The following is a 26,182-nucleotide window of genomic DNA, read 5'->3' as shown; positions in this document are numbered from 1 at the left end:
TAGCTTGTTTATTAGTAATATGTTACATTATTAAAGTGCATTGAGAAGAGATAAGGGACGGAAGCTGGAAGGCCCCCGGCCCCAGGCCCCACCCCAGACACAGCTGGAGAAGGGTCAGCTCTCTGCTGAAATCCATGGACTGGGGGCAGGGAGGCCCACTTGGAGAGCTCGGCCTGGGCCATCTCCACGGGAATTTTCACAGTTTAGCCTAAGTTAGGACATGTCCTGAGCTGAAGGTGGGAGGCTAGGAGCATGGAAGCACAGCCCCTGGGGAAGGGGGCTGAAGGGAAGGGAGGAGTCTCCCCCTGCCCCCCAACCCCCAACGCCAAGGGCAGAGTCCTGGAACCTCCCCCTGTGGACCCGGCTCCTCCTTCAAAATGACCACGGCAAATCTACCTAGGGCTCAGTTTTCTTCTTCGCTCTCCCCTGTCTCCCTCACCCACCCCTCCCATAACCACCCCACACTGGAGGCTCATGCCCTCAGACTGGGCTCTCGGGGCAGAGCCAGCTCATGCCACGCTCTTCAAACCCATGCCTATCCCTGGACTCCAATTCCATCCCAGGGAGCCCCAGCCTGGGATGAGCCCCCACCCTCCCTTCCCAAGCCCTCCCTCTACCCGCCCCCCAGCATGTAGTTTTGGTATTTCATACAGATGCAGTCAGAAGTAGCTATACATGAAATAAGCCTAACATAAAAATAGAGCTTTTTCCGTCCTTCCGTCCGGAAAGCAAACATCCTTCAATAAACATGCAAGGCGCTGTCCGGTGGGACCCAGGCTGAGGGAGGTGCAGAGGAGCAGCCTGGGTCTGCAGGAACACTGGCCACCCAGCAGTGGGGCAGGGAAGGAAGCAGTTGGGCACAGTGGTCCCAAAGGACCCAGGCCTGGGCCCCAAGGTCCAGAGATGAGGGTCCCAACTTCCTTCCCAAAGCCCACTGCCAGGCTGCTGGGCTCTCAAGCCAAGTGCATCGCTGCACGAAGTCAAGTGTGAGGAGATTTTGAAAAATAGTCTTGGGAAGATAAAGTCTGGGGTCACTGATGGCCCAGCTTCACAGTCGGTGCCTTCATTTTGCAGTCCCTCACTGTCCCTACCCCACCTGGGCCCCAGCAGCCGCCTGCGGCTGGACATCTCCATGCCCTTTGTCCCCCACTGGATTATTTAGTACCCCTGGAAGAATCGGTGGACAACGAGCTCCCGGGCCGGCCGGCTGTGAGTGTGACTTATTTCTAGTACTCCTGGGCTACAGAAGCCTGGGGTGCCCCACGCTCCTAGAAGCCCTAGTGAACCAGCAGGCCAAGTATGAGTGTGGGCAGGACTCCCAGCCAGAAGGAGGCGGCCAGGGCCCGAGCATGGCCCATTAGCTGTTCGGCAAGGGCTCTGTCCTCAGGCAGCAGCTCCCAGTGCTGAGCCTCACGGAGGTAGGAACCCTCTTGGGCCTCACAACGGTAGTGACCGTACTGACGGGCCGTGAGGTTCTCAATGAAAAGGATGCAGCTAGGGCTTTGGTGGCCTGGCTCACAGCTCTGTTCCACATTCTCCTCATGGCGCCATAAGTAGGTGGCGTGGCGGGACTCCATGGGGCAGGTCAGGTAGTATCGAGAGTTTCGGGCCAGGGAAACCTTCTGCAGTGGGGCATCGTCTGCGGAAGAAGGGGAAACAGGCATGAGGAGGGGTCAAGAGCACCTTGGGAGCCTCTGAGTTCTGCAGATGAGGCTTCTAGAGCAAGGCTTCTGAAGGAACAGGGTAGAGAGGGGTGGATCCTGACTTCTAGGTTTTCTTTTCTTGCATTCTCCCCCACCCCCACCCCTCTCATAAGCACCCTATATCATGTGAGTTCCCTCTGCAGGACGTGGTACAGGGCCTCAGGTCAAGGTCATGCCTTCTGCAGATCAAGGGATCAAGGTAACTGAGGTGTAGCTCTGCTGGGGCCCAAGGGTAGAATTAAATGAGATACCTGGTTTGGGGTTGGGGCAGTCTTTGTGTGGCTCAGCTGGGTTAATAGACTGCAGCACTGACCTAGGAAGAGGAGCAGATATCAGCAGATGGGAGGCTGCAGCGCAGCACCCCACTTATCCTCATGTGACCCCAGAATCAGTGCCTCCCCATTCTCAGGTCCGCCTTTCCTTGGGGCAAAGGGATTTGTCCAGTGTACCGTTGGGAACTGTAGATAGACACGCAGCGGTCCTGGTCCCAGCCGCAGTAGGGATCTCGGGACATGAGGCAGCCATGGCAGCCCCCGCTGTAGACCTCACACATGTCCAGGGGCACCTGGCTCACTTCCCACTGGGAGCTCACGTATAGCTTCCGCTGCAAAGAGAGCAAGGCTGGGTCAGGCCAGAGCCCTCCACTGGGTTCTCGACCCTTGGCGAGGGGTCCTGACACCTTGGAGGTCCTTGAAAGGACATGCAAACTGCAAACAGAGTAGCCCTTCCCCCCCTTCCCACAGCTCTCTGGGTGGTCCCAAGGGTACAAGGAAGGGTGGGACAGCTCACCCGGTCAGCATCCAATGATATGGCCTGGATGGCAGCTGCACGGTGGAAGGGCTGGATCTCCATGATGTTGAAGACGAAGCTGTGTCCCTGGTCCCCTGATTCCACCACCTTGTGAACAGTGCCCCTGTCTATGGGTAACGAGCAGAGGAGAGGGTCAACATCAGCCAGACAGCCTTCTTCAAGGCTGGGCTGCTAGGAAAAGACACTGGCGGGGAGGGTTTAGGAGTCCTGGCTCAGGTGAGTGTCACAGGACTGGGGTAGGGTGGGGTGAGGACAGCTGAGTGAGAAGAAGATAGAGGCCAAGGGCAGCCTGGAAGTTTCCAAGGTTGATCCCAAAAGGCCGTCCCCTCCATGAGTGCCCCCAATATGTCAAAGGCTTATTGGAGGCTGCACAATCAACAAGCACGCCTGGATTGGCACCTCACATTACCTTGGTTACCCCTTCCCTCCTCTGCCCTTTGAGGTAGGTGTTATCTCCCTTATTCTGCAGATAAGGGAGTTGAAAAACTGCACTGTTTGCTCAAGGTCACACAGATGGTGAACAGCGGGGAGCAAATTGGAACCCAGATGGGTCAGAACCCCACCTCTGGCTTTCTTTTTAACTTGCCTGCCTCTGAGGTACTTAGGGGATACACTGGCTTTAATTGTTTATTTTAGGAGTAATTTTAGATTTTCAGAAAAGTTGCAGTGATAGTGTAGAGTCCTTGCCTAGCCTTCTCCCAGTTTCCCCAGCTGAAGATCTTACATAACCGGAGGGAATTTGTCACAACTAAGCAATTGACACCAGTGAGTTCCTATTCGCTCAACTACAGACTTCATCTGGGATTCTTGGGTTTTTCCACTGATGTCCTTCTTTTGTTCCCGAAGTCAATCCAGGATTCCACATTGCTCTTAGTCTTAAGGGATATTTTAATTTCTGTAAAAATCTTAGATCTGAAAAGAACCTTGAATTCCATATGAGGGCTCCCAAGGTCACATAACCAGACTGTCTGTCTCTCTCCGTTGGCACCTGTTGGGGACTAATGGGTATTCTGACCCTGGTCCTCCTAATCCCACCTCAACTGCTGTCCCAGTTTCTAGAATAGCCGCTTCCTTTTCTCTTACCATCCCATTTCCCAGGGCATTATCTGCCCCAAAAAAGCAGTCAGATGATGCCTACCTGAGACAGTTCCTCTAGGCTCAGTGTTGGAACTGGCAGGCTTTGAGATGTGGCCAAACACTAGTTGGACCGGACAAAGCCCCAGACACAGCCCCTGCTCTCACCCCAGACACACAGACACAGATACATACAGACAAGCAGACACATAGCTAGTCCCCATTGTAAGAGTTTCCAATCTCTGGTGAGGACCTAGAGAATTTTTTATTTTTATCTGGCCCCAATATTTCTAAACGCTGCAGGCTCTAAACTGGTCTCTCCCATGGGCCGCCAGGAAGATAAGAGATTCCCTCTCCGTTCCCTGAGTATGCTTGCAGCCCAGGCACGTAGGAAGGGAGTAGCAGGGTTCCTTGGGCCCAAGTCCAGCCTTCCCCATCCTGCACTGTGTGACCTCCCTTCCCTGTCCCCAATGTCCTGTGGGAAATTCCTCTCCTTAAGATTTCCAGGAGCCAAACAATGACCCAGGACTTTAGCCTCCAACCAGGCCAGCGTGGCCAAGGAAACCCCAAAGTGAAGCAGCAACAGGAAGCCACTTCAAAGAGTATGAACAATTGAGGGACGGGTCCTGGACCCTGAAGAATGGTCCCAGAGGTGTGGGGTCCTTTCTAGTCTCCAGGAAGGCCTGTGGCCAGGCCCACAATGGTCTCCAAGGCTATTTTCAGGACACCACCCCTGTTTTGACCAAGACCTGGGATGAGGAGGTAGAAACAAACTAAGCTCAGAGTGTAGAGAGGCTTTCTGGAACAAAGGAGCACCTCCAGGGCATTCACTCAGCCTCCCTCAGGGAGGCCTCTCCAGGAAGGAAAAGGGAGATGCTATCTCAGGCCTCTATGAAGCTTTGCCTTCTGCAACTTCTTGTGCCTTACCAACTTTTCAAATGCTTCCTCTCGCCTGCATAGCACCAAAGTCTAATGGAAGGTCCATACTCCTTATTCTGCAGGACAGAGGCTCCCAGGAGGCTCAGCGCTCAAGTCCCTCCCCCTACTCACCCCCCAGCTAGCTTTCCCTGTCTCTTCTGGTTCCTTCTTCGTTGAGAGAGACACCTGGGCCAGAGCTGTACTTGGCTTTGCTCAATCACCGCATTTCTGCCTCAAGCTCTAGTGCATGCTTTTCTCTCAACTCAGGAAGCTTCCCCTTTGCCTCACCCCCTCCAGGAAGCCCTCCCTCTCCGCCTGAGCGTCCACAACTCAACACACTAACCCCTGGTAGCTCTGTACACTCAATTCTCTGTTCACACCTAAAGGCCCACAAAAATGTTACCTACAGGGTTCTTTATACCGTCCATAACTTTTGTTTTTCTTTTTGTTTTGTTTTTCTTTTTAAAAACAAAAAACAGGGTCTCACTACATAGTGTGGGTTGGTCTGGAACTCACTATGTGCACCAAGCTGGCCTTGAACTCCCCGAGATCTACCTACTTTTGCCTCTTGAGTAGGAAGATTAAAGGTATGTAACATAACAAAGAATGCTTCCTATCTATTTTTACAAAGTAAATCAGAGAGTTCTGGGACAGCCCATCACCTGTGGTTAGATAAAGGACATGGAAGGTCTCTCTATTGCTGGCTTGCATGCGGTGGACGACCACCTTCTGGTAATGGTACTTAGAGTGGAACAATGGTGTTTTCAGTGGCCCCATGGGCTCCACCCTCTGTGCCACCTCTGGGTGACTATCAGCAACTTGGAAGGTTTCCGTTGGTATGGGTTGCTTTTTGGGGAGGCACTGGAAAAGAGAAAAGAAGTAGGTTAGTAGGGGACTGGGAGGCGAGACCAGGAAGAGCTGGGGTCTGGGCCGTGGTTGGTCAACAGCTCACCATGCCAGGTCGAGGGTTGGGAAGGCCCATGTGATAGCCCTTGAGTGAAGAGGTACGGAAGACTTTGTCGATGTCACCAAGAGAATACACACAAACAGCTGAGTAGTTCCTGCAAGGATAGACCTTAGTAGGGGGCCCAGAATACACCCACCTCCACTTACCCTGGTCAGCCCCATGCCAGACAGAACACAATCACAGCCCTCGGCCTGCAAGCTCTATGAGCCAGACTGTTTCTGAAGCAGAGCCCAGTGCCTAGCATATCACACAAAGTAGAAACAGGGGAGGAACAAAAGGAGGGAGGGAGGCAAGTTCAACTAAGTTCTCCCCACTGCAATCTAAAACCACAACCTTGGGTTCTGTTACAGCATCAAGGAGTTCAAAGGTCGCCTTTTCTAGTCCACCTAAAGAAAGAGGAACCCCACCATGGGCTAAGTAAGTCATTCTCTGGGCCCTCCAGTCACAGGCTGCAGGGTACTGAAGCCTCAAAGCCCCTGACCTCCATGTCCTAGCCAGTATGTGGCTCCATCCACACATTAGCCTGAGCAGGGTCCTTCTCCACCCCCAACATTTGTTTGCTTTGTTTTCAATCAATGAAACTGATTAAAGAGTGTGAATTATCAGGCAGTGTTTGAGCAGGCGTGATCTCACCCAGCACCCCAGGAGAGGGCTCTCAGTCTTTTCCAGGCCTAGTATCAGCTCTGAGCACACACATGCCAGGACACATAGGCAGGAATACAATCAGGGCCCAGGGCCACACACCATGTGCACAAAGGCAAAAACACAATAGGACACACATCACATTGCCTACGACAACCACACCTAGTAATAGCTCAAGCCTTACGCCTGCTGTCTCTGCTAATGTCACTAACTACTCCTCACCAGGGGTTGGAGAAAACACCATAGACCCTCGTGTCCCTCCACTGGCCACTGGGGTCAGGGAGCAAGAAGACATCCTGCAGTCGATTGAAGTTCCTGTTGGTGGCTGGGTCACTGCACACCAGCATGGCTTTCAGGAAGGTGTTCCACTTGGAGGCCGACAAAGAACTCTCACCACCCTGATCGCCCTGGAAGGGCAGAAGACAGAAGATGCTCCTCAGTACTTGCCTGGGCTGCTTGGCACACCAAAGACACCTGCTGCACCCAGGCTACTGAGGAGCAAGGCAGGTTACCAGGGGATGATAACTGTGGAGACTTAGGCAAGCTTTCAGGTGGGCTCCAGCCTGGTGTGCCAGGACCCACGTTGGGGTCTTGCGGGTGAACATTCTCGGGCCCCCCATAGCAAACATGATCAGACACATCTGCTGCTTTCACCTATGCACACTTGTACAAAAACACAATACAGCAAATCCACACAAACACACACACACACACACACACACACAGGTAAACACACGGGTACTTATGAACTCATATATTCATATATCCGATATGCACAGACGCTAAACCACATTCATTCACAGGCACATGATACCCTGTGCACACAAATTCCCACAGGGTCATGCATGCAAACACACACATATGCACACTCACCCCCTACTGTAGATATACAGACACATTTCTCACTCACCCAGCCACCCCTCGCATATCTGGCTCACCCTGCACAATTGGGCCACTCGGGACACATTGAGAGGAGCCTCTGGGTTCTTGTCAGGATTGTCCTCCCGGAAGAAGTAGTAGATCTTATCATCATAGGCTTGGTCTTGGTGCACAATGGTGGCCTTGATGAACTGGGGGTCTGCCAAGGACATGGATGATAGGGTATGAGGCCAGAAACTTGTGTGGGGTACACATTAACCTTCCACACCTCTCCCAGATATATATGAACTGAGAACAGCACTTAAGGCCCCATGGGGCCCTCGATTCTAAAGCAATACCCCACACCTGTTATGTCCTCTTCTACAAAGATGTCATGGGCCCAGGAGCAATGACTTCATGCCTGGGGACTGCAGGAAACCCCCTGGGGTGCCCATGTCACTTCTGCCTAATCAACAGAGCCTTAATGAGGAAAATGGGGCCCTCTGCCCAACACGGGCTCATGAGAAAGATGAACTTTGGCTCTTGAGCCTCGTGCTAGGTCTGAGCTTCCCCCGTGTTTGTTCCCAGAATAATTCAGACCTCTCTGGCCCGACAGCCTCTTCTCTACAATTCCTCCTCCCAGACAACTCAAACTCCTCAGTCCTGGCTGTCCAGGTCTGTGCCTTTCAGGGAGTCCTCCTGAAATATATCAGGATAGAATCTGCCATCCTGGACATTCGCACCCCTTGGTCCACCCTCAACCCAATCCGACTCACTCTGCATGACTGTATCGCTTGTGTACAGCTCACTCTCGCCCCGGATGCGGCGGAACCGAGGGATCTTCCCATTGTATTCCTGCTTCCGGATGGTAGAGTACACTTCATCCCCTGGAATAGTAGGAGGACATGTGGGTAAGGGCAATAACTTCTATAAGTTCTCCTCCCAGGCTCGGGCCACTGAACAAGGGGCTGACCCTCCTACCCCAAGCCTGGTGCATTAGCCCCCTCCCGGGGCCCTGGTGGCAGTGCTGTTCTACCTTCAAACAGAACCAGGGAGTTCTCATCCGGGCTGAAGGGGGCATAGCCTTTCATCTCACCAAGTGGCACCACCACACTGTCATTCATCTGGAGGAGATCAGAGGTGCAGATGACCATGTGACCATCAGCCACTGCACCCAATTTCCCAGCCAGGACCCTATTTTCCCAGAGACTCTGCTCAGGGTAATGCTGGTCTCAGAATCCCCCATCTCTGTCTGGCCGTAAAGGGCTGACACCAATGAGGGCTGCTCAGGCACATGGGAAGGGTTCTCACCAAGTTCCAGCAGCTGGGCTTCCGGGCATTGGTGCCACAGACCAGCAGCCCATTTCCCCGCCTCTCTAGGAGAGTGATATAGTTCTCGCAGTCCTGTGTGGGGTTAGGAGACTGTTAGGTGGGTGGGAGTAGCTGGCAGGCCCAGCAGACACTAGGACCCTCAGTCTTAGGAAAGAAGACATCCAAAAGGCTGATCAGCCACCTAGGCCAGCTGACTCTCTCCCCGCTCTGAACAAGGCCAATGTTGGGGGCCCATGTCTCCCTCTCTGACTAGGGGCCCTAAGACTTGACCAAACTCCCCCAACCCCACAAATCTGGAGAATACAAGGCCAAGCAATGTTCCCTCCCTTCCTCCAACTCTCAGGTTCTCTTTCTTCCCAGGGCCCCGCCTTTCCCATGGTCTGTCCCTCCTGCTCACCTGCTTGTCCTGGCAGGACCCCTTCGGAGAGCCGATGTTCACCTGGAGGAGGGGAGAAGCGTTAGTCCCTCTTCGAGGCATGAGACTGTCCCTGAAAGGCTGTCCACGCAGCCATAGGACAAGCCCTGGATGAGACCATTATTCTCATCTTCCAGGAAAGTAATTGAGACTTGGCGAGGGTAAGCAAATTTCCCAAGGTCACATAGGCTCTTTGTGTGATTCCAGGGAGCAGAGCCTAGCAATCGCAAAAGGCAGGCTATGGGTTCCAGAATCCAGCTTCCCTGCCTGGCTTCCCCCATCAGCACTACCTGCCTGGCCATGTGTTAGCTCCCAGCTTTTCTCCTCATACCCTGACTCCACTCCAACATGGACTACCTACAGTAACTTCCCCCAGGAACCGTGTGTGAGGTTATGGAGATAAAAGGACCTCGGTAGAAAGATGTCCCAGAGCCTTCACACCCCCTAAGGGCCCTTACCAGGACCAGAAGCCTGGGATGAGGAAAGGGAAGGGGAGGGCAGAGGAGACCCAAGCTCACCGTGCGCACAGAGGCATTCTTGCCCTCGGGAAAGTTGAAGAGGTAGACCTTGCCACGTCCACCCACCCACACAGAGAAGCTGCCCGGCTCATGGAAAAGCACGGTGTGGGGCTCAGGCTGGCCAAAGTCCACATGGTCCTGCCCTGTGCATGAGAAAGAAAAACACCCTGAGCCAGAGAACCCTTGAGCTTCCACGGGTATACCAGACTCTGCCGGTTAACTGATGTTCCACGCTCAGAGCCCTGAGGCTCAGAGACAAGGCCTCTGAGGTGAGCCTGACATAAAGAAGGTCATGGCGGGCTCCAGAAACCATGCGTCCACACCCAAAGCCATGGTCTTTTCCCCCACAGTGTGTGTTTTCTCAGAGTGAGGGGCATTTTAGGGACCCCGGAGAGAGCAAACACCTTTTCCAAACATACACACATTCCTGAGAGGCTGGGCAGGTACGGGAAGACCATCAGCTCTGTCCTGTGAAGGAATCTGCAGGCTGGTCCATCTCACTCTCAGCCTTTCCAGAAGCCAACAGCACCCCACTTAGAGTCCCAATTCCCAGGCAACCATTGCATTCACAACTCCAAATCTTTTGAGAAGTTGTCTCTAACCCCTCCTGGCTTACCTTCCAGCCCTTAGTGGGCACCATTACAGCCCTGGAGCAAATCTCAACATCCATTCCTCCCCATTATACAGTATTATACAGTCGGGAAACAGACCAAGGAGCAGACAACCCAGGAATACATGAAGGCGGGTGGGTAGCACCCCTAAACCAACAGTCCTGCTTCTGTCTCCTAAGCTAACCTTTAACCTGATTTCATCCACCCAGATGCCAGCTCTTTCTGGGGCTCTCTTTCCCAGCAGCTCTGGGACAGGGAACCTTCAAAAAGTACAGCCTATGCCTTTCAGAAGAGGGCTGACCAGGGCAGTTTTGCCCAAAAAAAGAAACTGTCTACAGCCACCACCTCCAGAGAGAAGCTGTCTCATCTCTAAGGACATTGTTGAGGTTGTCCTGGTTGCAGGACTAAATTACAGGGATGGGATGGCCTCTGGCTATGCCCTGGGCACTCAACCATAGCCTCTGTCCCCTGACTTCTGATTAGCCTGGGCCACACCCCTGAATTGTCTAACCACTGTTTTTTCAGCTGCTGCAAACTCCGAGACAGCCAGCTTGGCAGTAACACCCAGGCAGGACATGACCCAGTCCGAGCAGAAACAAGCCTGCCGGTTCCTCAAGGTCTGCCCTGCATCCTCCTTGCTGCCGCTTAAGCCATTCCTACTGATCCTGCATCCATCCGGAGCAAGGAATGGGAAGAACATACTGCGTACGACTCGTTCCCTGTCCTGAACACCCGCTTCTTCACACCCAAGTGATCCCAGACAGACAGTAGGAGTCATTCAAATTCTGCATCTCTGCTGTGGCCTGGCTCACTGTGAAGAGGAGAGGAAAAGGAGGCCCCCTGAGGGACAAGGCTGGCTGGCCAAGGTCACATCAGCAAGCAGGACAGATTGGTTCGCCCAGACGGTATCAGCTCTCAAGAACATTCCTGGCGATGTGAGCCTGGCTGGCTACCGAGTGAAGTGCTGAGTCCGCGCCCTCTGACTGGCCTGACTCTCCTGGGGCCATGTTACCCACAACTTGATCCAGCAATGGGGGGGGGGGCAGTCAGACACCCTACCTCTTATACCCTGGACCCCAAAGCTGCCTCTCATTAGCCCCAGATGCGCAGGGCAGGGGCTGAGAGCCCAGCTCTGTGCTGCTGTCCGCATAGAGGTGCTTAATGGTGAAGATCCTGGGCACTGTCCTCCCGCTCTCTTCCAGCTGGGATAAAACCGTGAAGCTGGGGTCAGCAGCTGGCAGACGCTCGGTCTCTCTGACTCACAGCTCTCCTTCCACCCACAGCCTAAGCAGCAACCTGAGCAGCAAGTCCCAGGTGGCACAGAGCCCCTTCCACTTCCCGGACATGCAGTCCAGGAGCCGGGGGAAAGGGCCACATCAGCACCTAGGGATGCTGGGCTACTGAGACCCACAGCCCCAACTTCAAGGGAAAGAAACACTCGCAGGCCATGTTGACCACCAGTCTCCTTAGCTTCTGAGCACCTGGATCAAGGTCACACCCCCAGGCCTCAGAGAAGAGCCAGGCAAGGCGAATGCACAAGTCAACTCAAGCGGGGTAAAGGCAGCAGCGGGGACCATGGAGGGAGCCTTTGTCTTGGAGGTAGCAGGGCTATGGAAAAGCAGTCCTGAAAGAGTCAGAGGCACCAAGGACAAAGTATGAGGGGAATACTTGGCTTTGCTCAGAAGTGCAGGTATGAGGCACCCACACCACAGAAAGCTCACTAAGCAGATAGTCCCAGGAGGGAGCTCGGGTTGCTCCCCAAAAGACCCACAGAGACTATGAAGGTCAGGGGACAGGACAGTGTCCGCAGCTGAGTAAGGCCAGCACTCCATTGATCTGTGAGCCCGGTCCACTCAAACCCTGGCGAAGTCAGAGTGGGGGAAGGCAGGAACTGCTGGCCCCATTTTACAGAACAAACAGGAGCTCCTCCGCTCTCCCAGGACTCTCATCAGCCCTCCAATGACTCTCAGGTTCCTGTCCCTCCCAGATCTGTGCCTGGTGATGTGTTACGGACTAGGGGAGGAAGGGGATGGCACCAGCTCAGCCCAAGGACAAGACCTTGGCCGATTCTCCACCCCGGCCCCAGCCCAGGCTCCCGCACTGCCCGAGGCCCTCAAAGGGCCTGATTGTGCCCGGGAAGTGTCAGGGCAGCAGTTCCATGAATACATGAAAGAAAGCTTTGTTCAGGTCGGCAGGAGCGGGGGCTGGGGGCTCCGGGCAGGAGGGCTGCCTGGAAGTGAAGGCAGCAGCAAGGCCTCATGGCAAGGATCACCTCAGAGAGAGCTGGGCCAGGCGCTGCCTAGGTAGGGCTGAGCACACTGGAGTCTACCTTTAAAAGGTTCAGGCTCAGTGTTTCCATCCCTAAACACTTTCTTTTGGCTGCCTTGTGAATCCGACGATATGGGGAGACAGATAAAAGCTGGATTGGCCAGGAACAGGGAAGGGCTATGCAGGCAAAGGAAAGAGTGTGAGCAAAGATGGGGAAGCTGACTGTGTGACAGGAACAGAGGACAGAGGCCACATGCTGACACCTGAGAGAGAAGTAATGAAAGAAGAATCCAGAAGGTTAGGCCTCAGTGGTGGGGCAATGGCTCTAGTTAACCCAAGGACATACTGACCCACTGCCCATCAGCCTCCCCTACTGCTTGCTACCAAGGAGCAGGGCCAGGAGAGGGAAAGTCTCCCATCCTCTGGCAGTCCCCCACCTCCCACCTCCTGGCTCCCCCTGCTTCCTTTCCATCCTGTGTGTCTAAAAGGAGCACCGTCTGGCACCGTGTCTCCCCCCCTCACTCCCCGGCCTGACGCATTAGTGGCTGACTAAGTGGTAGCTAAAAGCTCCCAGAATAACCAGGGGTTCAGGCAGGGGAGGGGGCTAGGGGCACACAAAGAGGACATGGCCTCAAGGCAGGCTGGGCACAAGAAAGGCCACCTCCACCTCATGTGATTCAGAGCCAATCCTGGCTCTCCTGAGCAGAGCAAGAACATCCCTAGGCTGTCCCGTACCTAGCTGGACTCCATGGTTCCTCACGGTATAGGGTTCATAAAACCTAGCCCCAGTCCTAGCCAAATATAAGTGCTGGGAGGATGGACTAGGGGAACTGACCCCATGCAGACACAGCACCCCTGACAGGGAGTCAATGAGGCCTTGATTCTGTTGAGGGGGGGGAATCAGGCTTGATTCCTTCTGGGAGCCACTCCGCCATCACTGTCCCAACAGCTGACGGACTATAGGAAGTACGGGTGTTTCCTTTGGGGAAGCGGTGGGTTTTCTCATAGTATGTCTGCCTAATTAAGGATCTGCCCTGCTCTCATTCACTCGGGATGCTGTTGCCATCTGCTTCTGTCATTCCCCATAGCCTTGATGCTTGTGAAAGAGGGAGGGAGGGTGGGAAGGGTGGAGTGAGGGGTACCGTCCACAAAAGGAACAACAAGGGCTGGTCCTTGACCCACTGAACCCATCAGCCTTGAATGCTGACCTCCAAAAGCCCTTGGAAAGTGGGCAGAGAATGGCAAGAATGTGGGCATCCCATTAGGGAATGCCTGAGTCAAATTGCCAAGGAGCAGGAGCCTGGCCAACCACAGACTGGGGACCCAGCCATGGCTGGCAGGGACCTCCTCTCACACTTGGGTCCCGTTTTGCATTTATGGGCCCACTCCCAACCTCACCTGACCACACACGGGCAGAGAAAAGAACGAAGAGCCGTGTGGTGCTCAGGAACCAGCCTGCAGACTCTCTGCCCTTTGGAACATCACTCTGCACAAACAGTCACCAAGCCGGGAGGCTCAGAGGCCAGGGAGGCTATGCCACTGGCCCAAGGGCTAAAACCCAAGGGCGGCTCACAGACCTGGGTGCCCGTCATGCCATTGCATCTCTTGAGAACCACACTCGGGGCTTCTTTGAGAGAACAATGTGAAGAGAAAGAAAAACTGCCCCCTCCCACTTCTCTGCATCACCCTCTTCCTAGCCACCCCCTCCCCAATCACCAGATGCCGAGTCACTAACTTGATGAATGAAGGAAGTCATCCACTCACCTCCCTGATCTCCCAACAGGCTTTGGTGACCCAAAGGTATGTCTAGTGAATGGAACTGTGGGTGCTGAGCAGCGCGGTGAAGAGAAACCCTTCCACTGGTGGCAGAAACCCAGGGACAAATGTTTCATTGGCTCTGCCTCTGATAATGGCCAGGAAAGAAAGGCCATTTTTTCCAGATGGCACCGACCTGGTGCTAAGAGCCGATTATGGCTACTATCAGGTTCCTGGCAACACCTGCGCAGGGCTGGGCTCTGACAGCTGCCAGATGAGTGCTGTGCCAACACAGGTGGCAGTCACCCTCGTAGAGGAATGGGACACCCACCCTTATTATCAGCAAGCTGTAAGTCACGGCCTACACCCACTGCCAAGGTCAGCCATGAGTATGTCTGAGGGTGTCTCAGGTGTTGATTTGGGCTTGGCTCTAAGACACCTCCCACTGTCTTTGGCATCCAGGCAGCTGGTTGTGGTTGTGAGCTGGGGCAGGGCCTTCCTGAGTTCAGTGTCACCTTCTGTGGCTGGTGGGGATGGGGGTTACTGGTTTGTTGTGGCCTGGGTTTTATGACCCATCTAATTCCAGGAACAAACACAAAATGGTCAAGACTAAGCTCACGTCGTTTGGGGAAAATATGAGTCTATGCGTGCTGAAGGAGTCAGGTGCAGCCTTCTGAAAGTAGAGGGACAGTAATAACAGCATCCTCATCGGCTTCCACTGGCTAGCCCAACAAATCCCCACCACCCTACCAAGAAGGCAAGGCAAAGGTCTGCATCCCCATTCTACAAAGAGGAAAACTAAGGCCCTTCCCAAACCACAAAGGGCTGGAATCGCTTGTATACATCACTGTGACCAGAGGATCAGAGGGCTTCGCTGCTGGACAAAGGAGTTGGGACAAAGTTCTAATGAGAAGTACATTGTGGGGGAGGGGATCTGGACTGAGCAGGAGTCAAGGGTTCAGGTGGACATGGAAGGCATTCGCAGAGCCCAATCAGAGTGAAGAGAGGCTCTAAGTTCAACCCCAGGAAAGACAGGAAGCTCAGAGCCAATGCCACACCGTATCTAACTCCTATCCATTCTTTGGCCCAGCAGATTCCCAAAGCCCTAAAGGTCAGCTAATGGCTACTTCAAAGCAGAGACTGGGCAAAAATAGAGAGTCTGCTCTTGGGCCCAGAGCCCGGGCTGGGGTGGCAGGAGGGCAGAGGATGGCTACCTCAGGCCAGCAGGGAGGGAGACAGGTGGAAGACTGTGGTGAAACAGAAGGTTCCCAGCCTCAGCTTTAGCCTGGACCAGCAGGGAACACAGTATGAGGGCAGCCAGCCAGCACAGCCCGTTAAGGAGAACTGGCAGGGGCTGGGGTGCCAGAAATGCATTCCAGGAGAAACCAGAGATGCTGCAGGAGGAGGAGGAGGAGAGGGGAAAGGGCGGCAATAATACGTGAGGCTAGCCCTAAGCCCAGCGCTTCAGAAACACTATCTATCTGCCAGGTACTACCCTAAGTGATTTTTAGACCTATTAACTCAGCAAGTCATATGCTGCCTAGTCTCTCATTATCTCTGTTTCACAGATAAGGGGTATGAGGCCCAGAGAAGCTAAGAGACATATCCAGAGTCACACAGCAGGCTGTGCAGTAGAGCAGAGGTTGTTGACTTGACACTCGTTCCAGACTAACCCTGGAACCTGGGCTTATCCTGCTGCACTCCAAGGATGGACTTCCAGGGGCAATCCTTTCTATACAGCCAAGGAGACCGGAACCGAGGGAGGCTAGAGCCCGGCAAAAGCTACTTGTCATCAGATGCCTGACCTCTCTACTGTGACAGCTTGGTGAGTGTGTATGAGTGAGCATGAATATATGCAGGTGCAGGTGGGGCAGGATTATAGGGTGCAGCGAGTCACCATCACCCTAAATGCTAGCCAGTATGACTAACAGGAAAGTTAAGTCTCCCGGGTTCTCCGTCTCTAATAGGAAACTTTGGGGCTGGTATGCACACCAGCCCTTCTCTACCACATACCCACACAGGTTCCCGGCCAGCCAGTGCTCACTAAAACACTCATCTTTGCCACCCTGACTCTAACCAAGAATTCACCACAGCTCCCAACTGCCCATCCCAGCAGGGCCCAGTTCCCCAAAGCAGGGCCGTCAAGGCTCGCCTATCTCCGGGCATCTCTACTATGGCTGATTCCCATCTCCACACAGCCCGCGCTCACTGCCCTTGTCCTTTCTCTGCTGCGCATGGATCTCATCTGTCCTTGAACACCTAGCCCAAATCCCCTAGCTCTGGGAAGTGTTCCAGGCCGATGCAGCCCTCACTACGCTGCCCTGTACTCCCTGACTGTGCTCCAGCCACCATTTGCCCTTCTCTTAGATGACACTGTGTCTGGTGGGATTTCGCCCGAGGTGTAGGGTACTGTGAAGAAGGGTCCATTGCCCATTGCCAGGGCTGGACAAGGTAGCATCGTTCAGAGGTGGGAAGGAGCAGCCTCCTGCTACTCTTCAGAGGAGCAGACATCTCAGAAGAGGTTCCTGGGCCATCTATGGGGTGCAGTGTTTATCATGGTGACCCTACTTGATAGGCTGAGCCAGAGGGAGAGCAGCAGCTATACCAGGCTCTGTGTCCCCACCCCCTTGCTCTAGCCTGGCTCTTTCCTTTCCTCTCCTTGATCGTATCACCCACACCAGCTTTCAGTTGCAGTCTTGGCTGTGCACTCCTGACTTCCCAGGGGCCCCTTTTCCATCACAGGCCTTACCCCTTAGTCACTAACTGCTCCCTGGGGGCAAGCACAGGGTTTCTTTTGCTTTCAATTTCCCAGGAGCTGAATCTAGGTGCAGGCAGGGGTCAAGGGCTGGCTGCCCTCTACAGTGAGGGTCACCAGGATGCTGGCCCAAAGCCCGGGGTCTTGATTAGAAGCAGGAGTACAGGATCAGCCTAATCCCCAGGCTGCTGTGGCGGTTAAACCCAGATTAGCCTAAACCATGACACAGAGCAACCCGCCCCCTGAGACCTAAACTCTGCTCAGCAAAGGCCAGACATGAGGTACATGGAGCCGGGTCAAAATCTGAGGGTCTACAAGGAGTGTGTGGTCTGGGTGGATGTGAACAGAAAGTCTCTGGGCTCAGTTAAACGGCCAAGGAGGTAATAGGTTTTCTAAGCTCTCCACCTAGAAAAGCATGTGTGTAGATGGGACATTGGGAAGGGGCAGACAGCTGGGCCACCAGTCAGCTCAGAGCAGAAAACGCAGCCCAAACTCCAGCTCTCCCTATTTTGCCAGTGACCTCGAAGCAAGTTCTGCCATCTCTGGGCCTTAGTTTCCCCATCTGGGGCTGAGGTGGTTAGCCGCTTCTCTCTAACATTTTTTCCCTCACACCCTAAGCTCTGTGTTGTCAAGCTGGGTAAGCTGAGGACAACTTGGAAGGTTCCTCAATGAAACCGAGAAAGAACTGCCAGGGGGATTGAGGAGGAGGGTAGGCATGGTACAGAGAAGCAGCTCTGGGGCAGCAGTGACTGCTGGGAAGGAAAGGAGAGAAGGGCCACAGAGTGCCCATCAGGCTCAGTAGAATGTCACGGAGGAGCAGGGGGACCTTGAAGAGGGCAGAGTACAATCTACACATGGGAAAGGTCCTGAAGAACCTTCCCTTGTAGGAGGGCTTGGCTGACTAGGGAAGGTAGAAGTCTCCAATCTCTATGGGGCCAGGACTGTGGCCCTTCACTTTCTCCTTTCTTCCCATCTGCCTGGTTCACTGAGAGCCAAATGGTCATACACTTGACAGCCAGGCCTCCTTGCAAGGCCAGGGCAGGTCAAGAGTCAAGTCTCCTATCCCCAAAGAGTAGACAGGCTTCTGGGATAACCAAAAAAGGAAACTAAGAAAAGCAGAAGCCTTTTGGAGCAACTAGCAAGAGGTAAGGGAAGTATGGTCAGTCTCTTATGACACAGCTGCCCTAAATGAGGGGGTGTAGAATGACGATGTAGGCCAGGATGTCAGATGAGACTCCAGCAGGAAACTCTGGGGTCATCCATTCTCGTGACTGCCCCCTGCAGGATGGGCCTCTCAGGCCACCTGGTCTGGTACGCCTCAAAGAGAAGTGTGCAGCTTATTCTGTTTCTCATCTTCAACCTAGAAAATTATCTGTTCTCAAAGGCTTCCCCTGGAAGGGGAAGCTGGTCAGAGGAACCGTGTCTGCCCAGGCCGCAATACAGGGCTTGGATACAAGGGGATTTCTTCTGCCTCAGAGGACACGCAGAGAAAGGGCATGGCAGGCCTCCTTCCTAAAGAACCCTCCTCATAGTCAGGAGTGGATGGGGAAGGTCCTACTGTCCCTGGACCCCACCACGACTTCCCTCGGGGATCTGGGACAGGCTTGCCTGCCAATGCCTTCCTCCAGAAGACTGCCCAAGCAGGACAAGTGGCCAAGCTCAGATATCATCCCCTTCAAGAAACCTTGCTAAAGCCAGCACAGGATGTACATGCCTTTAGTGGAGGCGAAGACAGGTGGATTTCTGGGAGTTTAAGGCCAGCCTGGACTACGTAGGAAGTTCTACGCCATCCAGGGCTACAATGTGAGAGTCTGCAGAGAGAGAGAGAGAGAGAGAGAGAGAGAGAGCGCGAGCGCTTGCTGGACCTCTGGCCAAAGCTGACTCAACACTGTCAAACAAGTACTTCTTTTGCCCTTCCTCATCCAGCCAAGTCCTGTCTCTGCCATCTCCGCTTTGCCACTTCATCTAGAAAGCCGGCTGACTAGCAGACTTCCTCAGCCCCCATGGCAACCCTGTGCTCTAGGTTCTGTCTCACCTCTTCAGTGTCTGCACTGGTTTATCCAGCCACTCTCCCTATCTACAAGCACACCAACTCACTGAATTTCTCTGCTGGACCCTCACGCCCAATCCCAGAACCAGCACAAAGCCGGACTCAGAAAAAGCTTGTTGAATGTGCGTCCACCCTTGAGGCCAGAAGCCAAAAAGCCATTCCCTGGAACTGACCCTTGACTTCCGGCCCATGATAGCAAAGAGAAGAAGGACGCAAGACTCCAGGATTTCCCCCTGATTATCCACCCGGAGTTTTAGTCACTTAACACTAAGATCTGAATGGGCCACCTTGGTCTGTTCTGCCCTCCTCGTCCCAGAGCAAAAGGAATCTGGAGGTATTATGGCCCAGCAGTGAATGAGGCATTACAGACATTACCTGACTGTTTTGGACATCTAAGGAAACTGAAGTTCAGAAAAAGGCAAGGACTCCCCCAAAGACACAGAGCAAATGAAGCCAGAACAATTAAGCCAGAACCAGGCTTCTGACTTTCCACCCATTTCTACCCAAGGTGCCAGGGTCAACTTGGACCTGTTCCATCATCTATCTGCGGCCCCACCCCCAACACCTGCTCTCAGAATCTTCAGTGTTCGGCACAGACCCAAGACAAAACTTAGCAGGGAGCTTCTGGGGACACCACCAAGCATCTCCTCCAGCTTAGGAAACTCCCTCTCCTCTTGGGGATTGCCCCCCCCCCCAGTTCTGCAAGGGGGGTTCACCTTGAAGGTGATGAATTCATCTAAGTCCCCAAGAGGACAGGGATTTCCACTGGAAATGCTGATGCTTGGGGAGCCCCAGCTGTGACCTCATCCCCTGGAGGAGGTGATAACAACCCCCCTGACCCTGGGGAGCCACCCCTTAATGGCTACACAACAGCTCCCAAGTCAACAATAACATCCTGTTGTTTAATTGGGCCAGAGCGGGAAGAACCAGCTGGGCAGGTAGACTGAAGATTGGACTGTTTGCCTTCTGTGGACAGGCTCGCTTGCTCGCTCTGACGGGGGAGTCACGACCTCCGTGGGCTTCTCCTCCAGTTATTGGTGGAGCAGGGGAAGAGTACATGGCATACACAAGAATGCAGGCCTCCTGCCACCCACCATTCACTCATATCCCCCCCAGTCCCCCACCACCCCGCTCCTATCCCCCATCACCTGCCACTCACTCATCCCCTACACTTCCCACCCCCACCTGAAGGAAGACCAGAGTCACACATTTACATGGCCAACTCTGTAACTCATGTGCTAGTGATGAGCTATGGGGACATCCATCCTCGGGGCTCTCCCTGCCCCGGCAACCTCTGGGGGTCAAAGACAGGTGCAGAGCCCAAGGAACCCAGCAGCCTGCGATGGAACATCCTCCCCCCCCCCCCCCGGTCCATGCTCTTCTGCACCAGGAGTTCATCTGGTTGCAAAGGCAACAGCTCTCTTAATAACTGCAGTCTGGGACCCTCTCAGAATCCCCTGTTTTAATCTTTCCCTACGGCTTGGAGTGAGGGTGGGGGGGCCAAGCAAAGAAAATAAAGACGTTTCTATACCTATCCAGTCCCTATTCTGTCTTAACCCAAACCTGAAATCTAAATATATGTCTTGTAGAGGAATGGCTACAGGGCTATCATCATCCCTAGGTCTAGTCATCCCTAAAGATTCCTGTCCCATCCACTGGTAGACAGAGCCCCAAGCGTACTGTAGAGCTTGGGAAGGTCTCCCTCTCATTCCACGCTGGCTTGGCCCTATCCAATCTCCCTACTATCCGACTGCCATGTGTTACCCCATAGGAGGCAGGAGGCAGCTGTCAGTCGGGCACACTATCACCAGCTGGTGGCCCTAGGGGGTGGGGGGCAGGTGAATGGCAGGGCCTGTCTGGTCAGTGGGGCACCTGGCACTTGTGAAGGAGATTGCAGACTGTCCTTGGACAAGATTGGTGAGTGTCTGGTGGATCCCAGCCAGAGGGGGTCAATAGTGCATTACCAGTGTGGTCACAGCCGTGAAGAGCAAGCAAGGGAAGCGGGGCATAGGATGGGCTGGCAGAAGCGGGTAAGAGGGTTGAAAGCAGCTTTAAATAGCCCCGGGGTAAGTAAGGACTAAGTGCCAGGGATAGAAAGGTATGCATTAAGTGCTAACAAGTGGCTGTGCATTAAGTATGCGGTGGGGAGGTCAAGCAAGGAATTGGGGGGACAAGCGCAATCAAATGAAAGGAGTTTGGTATAGAGGGAGATTCCAGAACACTCAGACACAGCCATTTGTCTCCTCCGGAGTACTCGTCTACTATGCTGTCTGAGACACAAGGAGACAGGGGCAAGGTAAAATGCTGGCAGGACAGAGGAAAAGAGACTAAGTGGGTATAAATGCAGGGTGTGCAGGTGTCCAGAGCTCCAGCTAAGCTGTTCTTCTTACACTGAGTGCATCTCTGGCTGGATGGCAAGTTGGAGACCAGACTACCTCATTTATGGTTGGAGAAGCATCTAAATCCTTCTCTTCTCCCTAAGTCTGGACCCGGACAGGTTCAGAGTCAGATCAGAGCCCCCACCTGCACAATGAGCGCCCACACTGCCCAGTGACCTTGGACAAGTCACACTCTCTCAGCTGCAGCAGCAGTTCGGGTCACTCATTTTATGTGGGTTCCCCCCATACCCTGCTAAGAATACCTGCCCCAGATAATGTTCAGACTTCCGCAATCCCTGAAAACTGCCAAAGCATCAAAGGGTTCCCAGTAGGGACAGACAGGACTAGTACCCCCCCCCCCCCAGTCCCCGTGTGAGTCTCCCTTCACCACTAGGGGAGGGGCTGCAGAGACGCCAAATTTGGGTACAGAGCTGAGTTTGCCTGGGGGCGGGGAGGCGTTTGTGTGCAATGCAGGGGAGGGGAGCTCCGTCCCTAGCGGCAGAAAGCCTCCAAACCCAACCTAGCCAGCTTTCTGTCCCACTGTACTGAGGTCTGAACTGAGATGCCCCAGGGGAAGACTCCAGTCTGTCAGGTTCTCAAATTCACCACAGCCTTAAGGCTGCACACCCCCCTCCCTATATATGCCGCTTGGGGGTCCCAATGGCCTTGCCCCACCCAATGGGCACTATCCCCCTCCTCGTGCTAGCGCCAATTTCTGGTGACAACTGCCACGTGCGGGCAAGGGGGGAGCGGCTGGTCCCAGCATTAGGGAGACAGCGCCCAGGTGCCCCGAGCCCCAGCACTGCACCTTGTCCCGGATAGCCGCAGGGTGCCCATCCCCTTGCCTGGCCCGCGCTCCGGGCCGGGGCGGGGGCGGGGGCAGGCGGCGGGGTCTTTGTTCCCGCAGCCCGAGCGCAGCAGCGGCGGCAATGGGTCCGCGCCCCCTTCACCAGCCCAGCCTGAGCCCCGCGTGCCAGCAGAGCCCGCAGCTCGCAAGGAGGGGGTTGGGGTGAGGAAGCTGGCCCGGGGAAGGAAGGGTCCCGCATAGTGGACCCCGCGGCGGAGAGCCAAAGCGAACCTTGGCGGGGGCCCGCAACCTCCCCCCGCGCTCAGGCGCTGCGGCTCGGGCTCGGAGCTGCCGTTGGACTTGGAGCGCCACTTAGCCGGGCCCGGGCCCCAGACGCTCGCCCGCACGCTGCAGCGCTCCAGCCCGCTCCGGCGTGACAGGACGCACACTCACATACACTCACCCGGACCCACACGCTCCCTCCGGGGCCAGCCCAAGACCTGCAGAGCTGCGCACACGCACTCTCTCTGGGTACCGCACACTCCGCACCCTCCCTGCACAGCGTCCGATCCCGCGCCCCGCCGGCCGCGCGGCGCCGCCTACCTTTCCAGACGGCGGAGATGCGGGGTCCACTCCTCGAGTGGCCTTGGGCGGAGGCGGCGGCCACCCAGAACAGCAGCAGCAGTCGCTGCCGCAGCGGGAGCCCGAACCGAGTCGGCGGGCTGAGGACGCGGGCGCGCGGTGCGCTGGGGGCGGCACGTCCGGGAGGAGGAGGCGTCATCCCGCAGCCCCGGAGCGACAGCGGCAAGCAGCCGAGACTGAGCCAGCGCCCGGCCGCAGGCAGAACCTAGCGCCAGGAGGCGGAGTCAAGCGCCTGACCCCACCCCACCCCTCCCCCCCCGCCCCTCGCAGCCTTTTCTAGCTTTGCCTGTGGCCCCTAGCTTGTGCGGTGCTGGCTGCTATAGGAGAATCTTCTCTTCGCCACCCGCTCTCAAGCAACTCCACTGGGAGAACCCAGCTGCGAAGAAGACAGACTTGTGATCTGTCATGAGGAGTAGGCCCCATCCCTCCTCTGGGCTTCAGTTCCACTTCCCTCGCCCCAGTGGAAGGAGAGGCCTTGGAAATCTATAAGGACCTCTCAGCGCATGGATGAGTTCTAACACAGGACAACCCGACTGCAGTCAGCTAACTGGTTTGTAGTCAGAAAGCCATTCTCAGAGAATGAGCTTGCTGGAGTGGGACCCAGCTCTCTGCAGATCCTGTCAGCCCGGAGAAAGAGGTTTTCCTCTGTGGAGGAGACAGAGGAGGTGGATGATGTGTGGGGTGCCCACAACGCCCCACTATTGCTCTGCCTGAAAGAACACTGGGAATTTTTCATCTTGGCCTGGCTCCCTCCTCTCCCTCTCCTTTCTCCTCCCTTCCCCAGCCAGCAGCCTTCTGGGCTGCCTCCCCCCAGCCAGCTGGTGTATGCTCAGAAAATCCAAACTCATTTCCATGTGAGCTGAGGGGGATATAATTAGGAAGGCCCCTTCCCCAAGAAGAGCGCAAGGGGCACATCCTGCATGCCCAAGACTCACAGTCAGGGAGGCAAGGTCAGACCATTTGAAGGCATCGCTTTCTCTGCCTAAGGCTCAGCTACCTACCAAGGGCAACCTGATGACTCAGTGGTGGTGGCTCCCTCAGAGGGTCCAGGCCACAGTCCCTCTGCAGTCACTTGAACAGCCCAGGGAACTCTGTCATTAGCTTATGGACTTGGAACCATTTGCCCTTTGTAAAAGGGTCTGCTGTCTGCCTTGGGCCAGAGATGGCTCACCTCTGCTTGTACCCCAGGGAGCCATGAGTGAAATCCATGTAGCCCAGCTGGTTCTTGCCTAGTGCTTAGTGTCTAAGTGGACAGAGTGAGGGAGAGGGAACAGAAGTAAACAAAGGCTTGACCTTCAGAACCCACAGACCTAGACATACTGAGCAAGCTGCAGACACAGGCAAAAACACTGGGCAGGATACCCTGACCTCAGAGTCAGCCAAGAAGGTTTTGATAACATGAATCTTAGCCCTGCCAGCTGCACATTCTGCTTCTAGCCGTTCTCTCTGTTCCTAAAAGTCCCAAAGTACCCAAGCCAATAAGGTGATCTCCAGCATTGGTGTGTATGGAGCGGTCTAGAGACACTGAAGGTTAAGTGTAAGTTCCTTACACTATACCTGGAGCCACTAGCTCCATGATACCCAGGATCGTACATCCAGACCGAAGACAGCTGTAGACAGCCCATGAACTCCTTCCCAGGCCTGCACTGAATCTTGTGGTCCTAAAGCTGGGAACCTAACTGAACCTGACCAGCCTGAGGCAGCTTCTAAGAATGACGCTTGCTTTCTAGCCCAAGTACTCACTTGCTGGACAAGTATGGCCTCCAGTATCGTTTCTGTAAACGATTGAGGAAGGTTAAGAAATCACCTATCCCTGCCTTTAAGAACCAAGAACTCGAGCACATCTGAAATGAAAACAGTACCCATGTGCACAGTAACTCATAAAATGCAAAAAACAACAACAACAAACCACCACTTCCACCTAGATCATTCCTGTCAGACCTACATTTTTCTCCCTCTGAGTAAGAAAGCATAACTCCATCTTAGGGAGGAAACCGAGGCATACAGGACAGCAGGGATCTGTCTGAGGTCAACTGGGAATGAGTGAGTGGAGACAGGAAGTCAAGTTTTCTGACTGTAGTAACAATTGCTGATAGTGTGGTTACTATTACATGCTACACACATTTCACTGTCTCATTCTAACTCAGTCTTCATGATCCCAGGTGCTAGGCACTATTAGTCTCTCTCTCTCTCTCTCTCTCTCTCTCTCTCTCTCTCTCTCTCTCTCTTCAAGGAAGAAAATTAAGGCATAGAAAGGAGATGCAGCATACCTAAGCTTTCTCAGGTGCATAGAGACAGAGCTGCGACTTTAACTCAGGTGGTCTCTCTAGGGCCAACGCCTTAGCTTCCATCAGTATAATGTGCCCTTGCATGGCTACCTGTGGTATGTGGCTGCCGTCTGGGTCCAAACAACCTCAGAAGGATGCAGACAAGGGTAGGTTACCACATGCTGTGCAGAAGGGCAGGACAGGGGCCAGACTCAGCCTCCTGAGCAATAGGCAACAGATGGAAAGTAGGGGTATAAGCCAAAGAATTTTTTTCCCAGGTTGCATGCTCTAGAAGATGTAGCAGTACTAAAGACCACCTCTCCAAGACAGGCCCTGGGGACAAAGGGCCATGCCAGGTGGCAGCCCACTTGTGGGCCCGTAATCAGAAACAAGTTTTATGGAGGGAAAAGCAACTGGAGAGAACAGGTACCAGCAACAGTTCCGGGGTTCCAGAGTCAAGCAGCAGTGGGAAATGAAATCAGAACAGTAGAGTAGTGATATAGTGATGGGCCTGCCTGCCTGCCTGGTCAGAGTCCAGCTCTGACCCCTGCGCCTGGACGAAGGCATAACCCTACTCATGACCAGTGATGGAAAATGACAAGTCTGAAGGGGTGACATCCCTGTGCTTCCCTTCCCCTGGCTCCAGAATTGGAGGAGTGGGAGACAAGGCTGTCAGAAGAGATGATACAGGGCTGCACCCTGTGGGCAGAGGGGGTGCAGGAAATCCAAGAAGGGCCCTCGGGGAATTAAAGGATCAGGACACATGCAGACTGGAACTTAGTGACCCAGAAACAGCAGAGATCCTGGGAGATCATAACATTCCAACAGAGACTCTCACCTTTCAGGGCCAAACTCAGTCTGCTTCTCTATTCCCAGGCTTTCATCAACCCCGATCCCATGGCTAGACACAGCCTTGCAGGAATGACCGACCCCAGCAAGAGGCCTATGGGAAGTGTAAGGGTTCGGTGAGGAGCTATGACAGGCACACACATTGGCCATCATCAACTGCTCGTTTTCATGGATACAATAATCTAAGAATCTAAATTCTTGAGAGTATTAGGAACTCCAGTCTTCTGTGTAGTCTCCTCAAACAGGAACCCATCCCTGCTATTAGGAATCCACCCAAAGGCCGGGCGGTGGTGGCGCACGCCTGTAATCCCAGCACTCGGGAGGCAGAGGCAGGCGGATCTCTGTGAGTTCGAGGCTAGCCTGGTCTACCAAGGGAGTTCCAGGACAGGCTCCAAAGCTACAGAGAAACCCTGTCTCGAAAAACCAGAAAAAAAAAAATAGGAATCCACCCAAGCCTGCTATTAACACAGAAACTATTTACTCAGCTTCATGTCCCCTTATTGTCAGAGGTAAATAGACCAGGCAGGTCACTCATGAACTGAGTGGGCTGGGCCTGTGGAGTGATGTTTACAGGGCTCCTACT

General features: G+C 54.3%; 1 protein-coding gene across 1 annotated transcript; it reads right to left on the bottom strand.

The window, feature by feature from the left end:
- On the bottom strand, positions 1-22,659 carry Sema7a (semaphorin 7A (John Milton Hagen blood group)). Its single transcript, XM_005369464.2, has 14 exons — positions 22,445-22,659; positions 9,238-9,380; positions 8,702-8,743; positions 8,284-8,376; positions 8,009-8,096; positions 7,749-7,859; positions 7,053-7,192; positions 6,337-6,521; positions 5,458-5,566; positions 5,168-5,366; positions 2,493-2,620; positions 2,153-2,307; positions 1,955-2,016; positions 1-1,639 (listed from the first exon to the last, which is right to left on the bottom strand). The coding sequence occupies exons 1-14, from the start codon at positions 22,620-22,622 to the stop codon at positions 1,278-1,280; spliced, it is 1,995 nt and encodes a 664-aa protein (XP_005369521.1). The 5' UTR covers positions 22,623-22,659; the 3' UTR covers positions 1-1,277.
- Between the last annotated feature and the right edge of the window lie 3,523 nt (positions 22,660-26,182).

This window comes from Microtus ochrogaster, unplaced genomic scaffold, assembly GCF_000317375.1.
Source record: "Microtus ochrogaster isolate Prairie Vole_2 unplaced genomic scaffold, MicOch1.0 UNK49, whole genome shotgun sequence".
Classification (NCBI taxonomy): Eukaryota; Metazoa; Chordata; class Mammalia; order Rodentia; family Cricetidae; genus Microtus; species Microtus ochrogaster.
The sequence above is the reverse complement of the archived record's forward strand: the minus strand, read 5'-3'. Positions and strand labels throughout refer to the sequence as shown.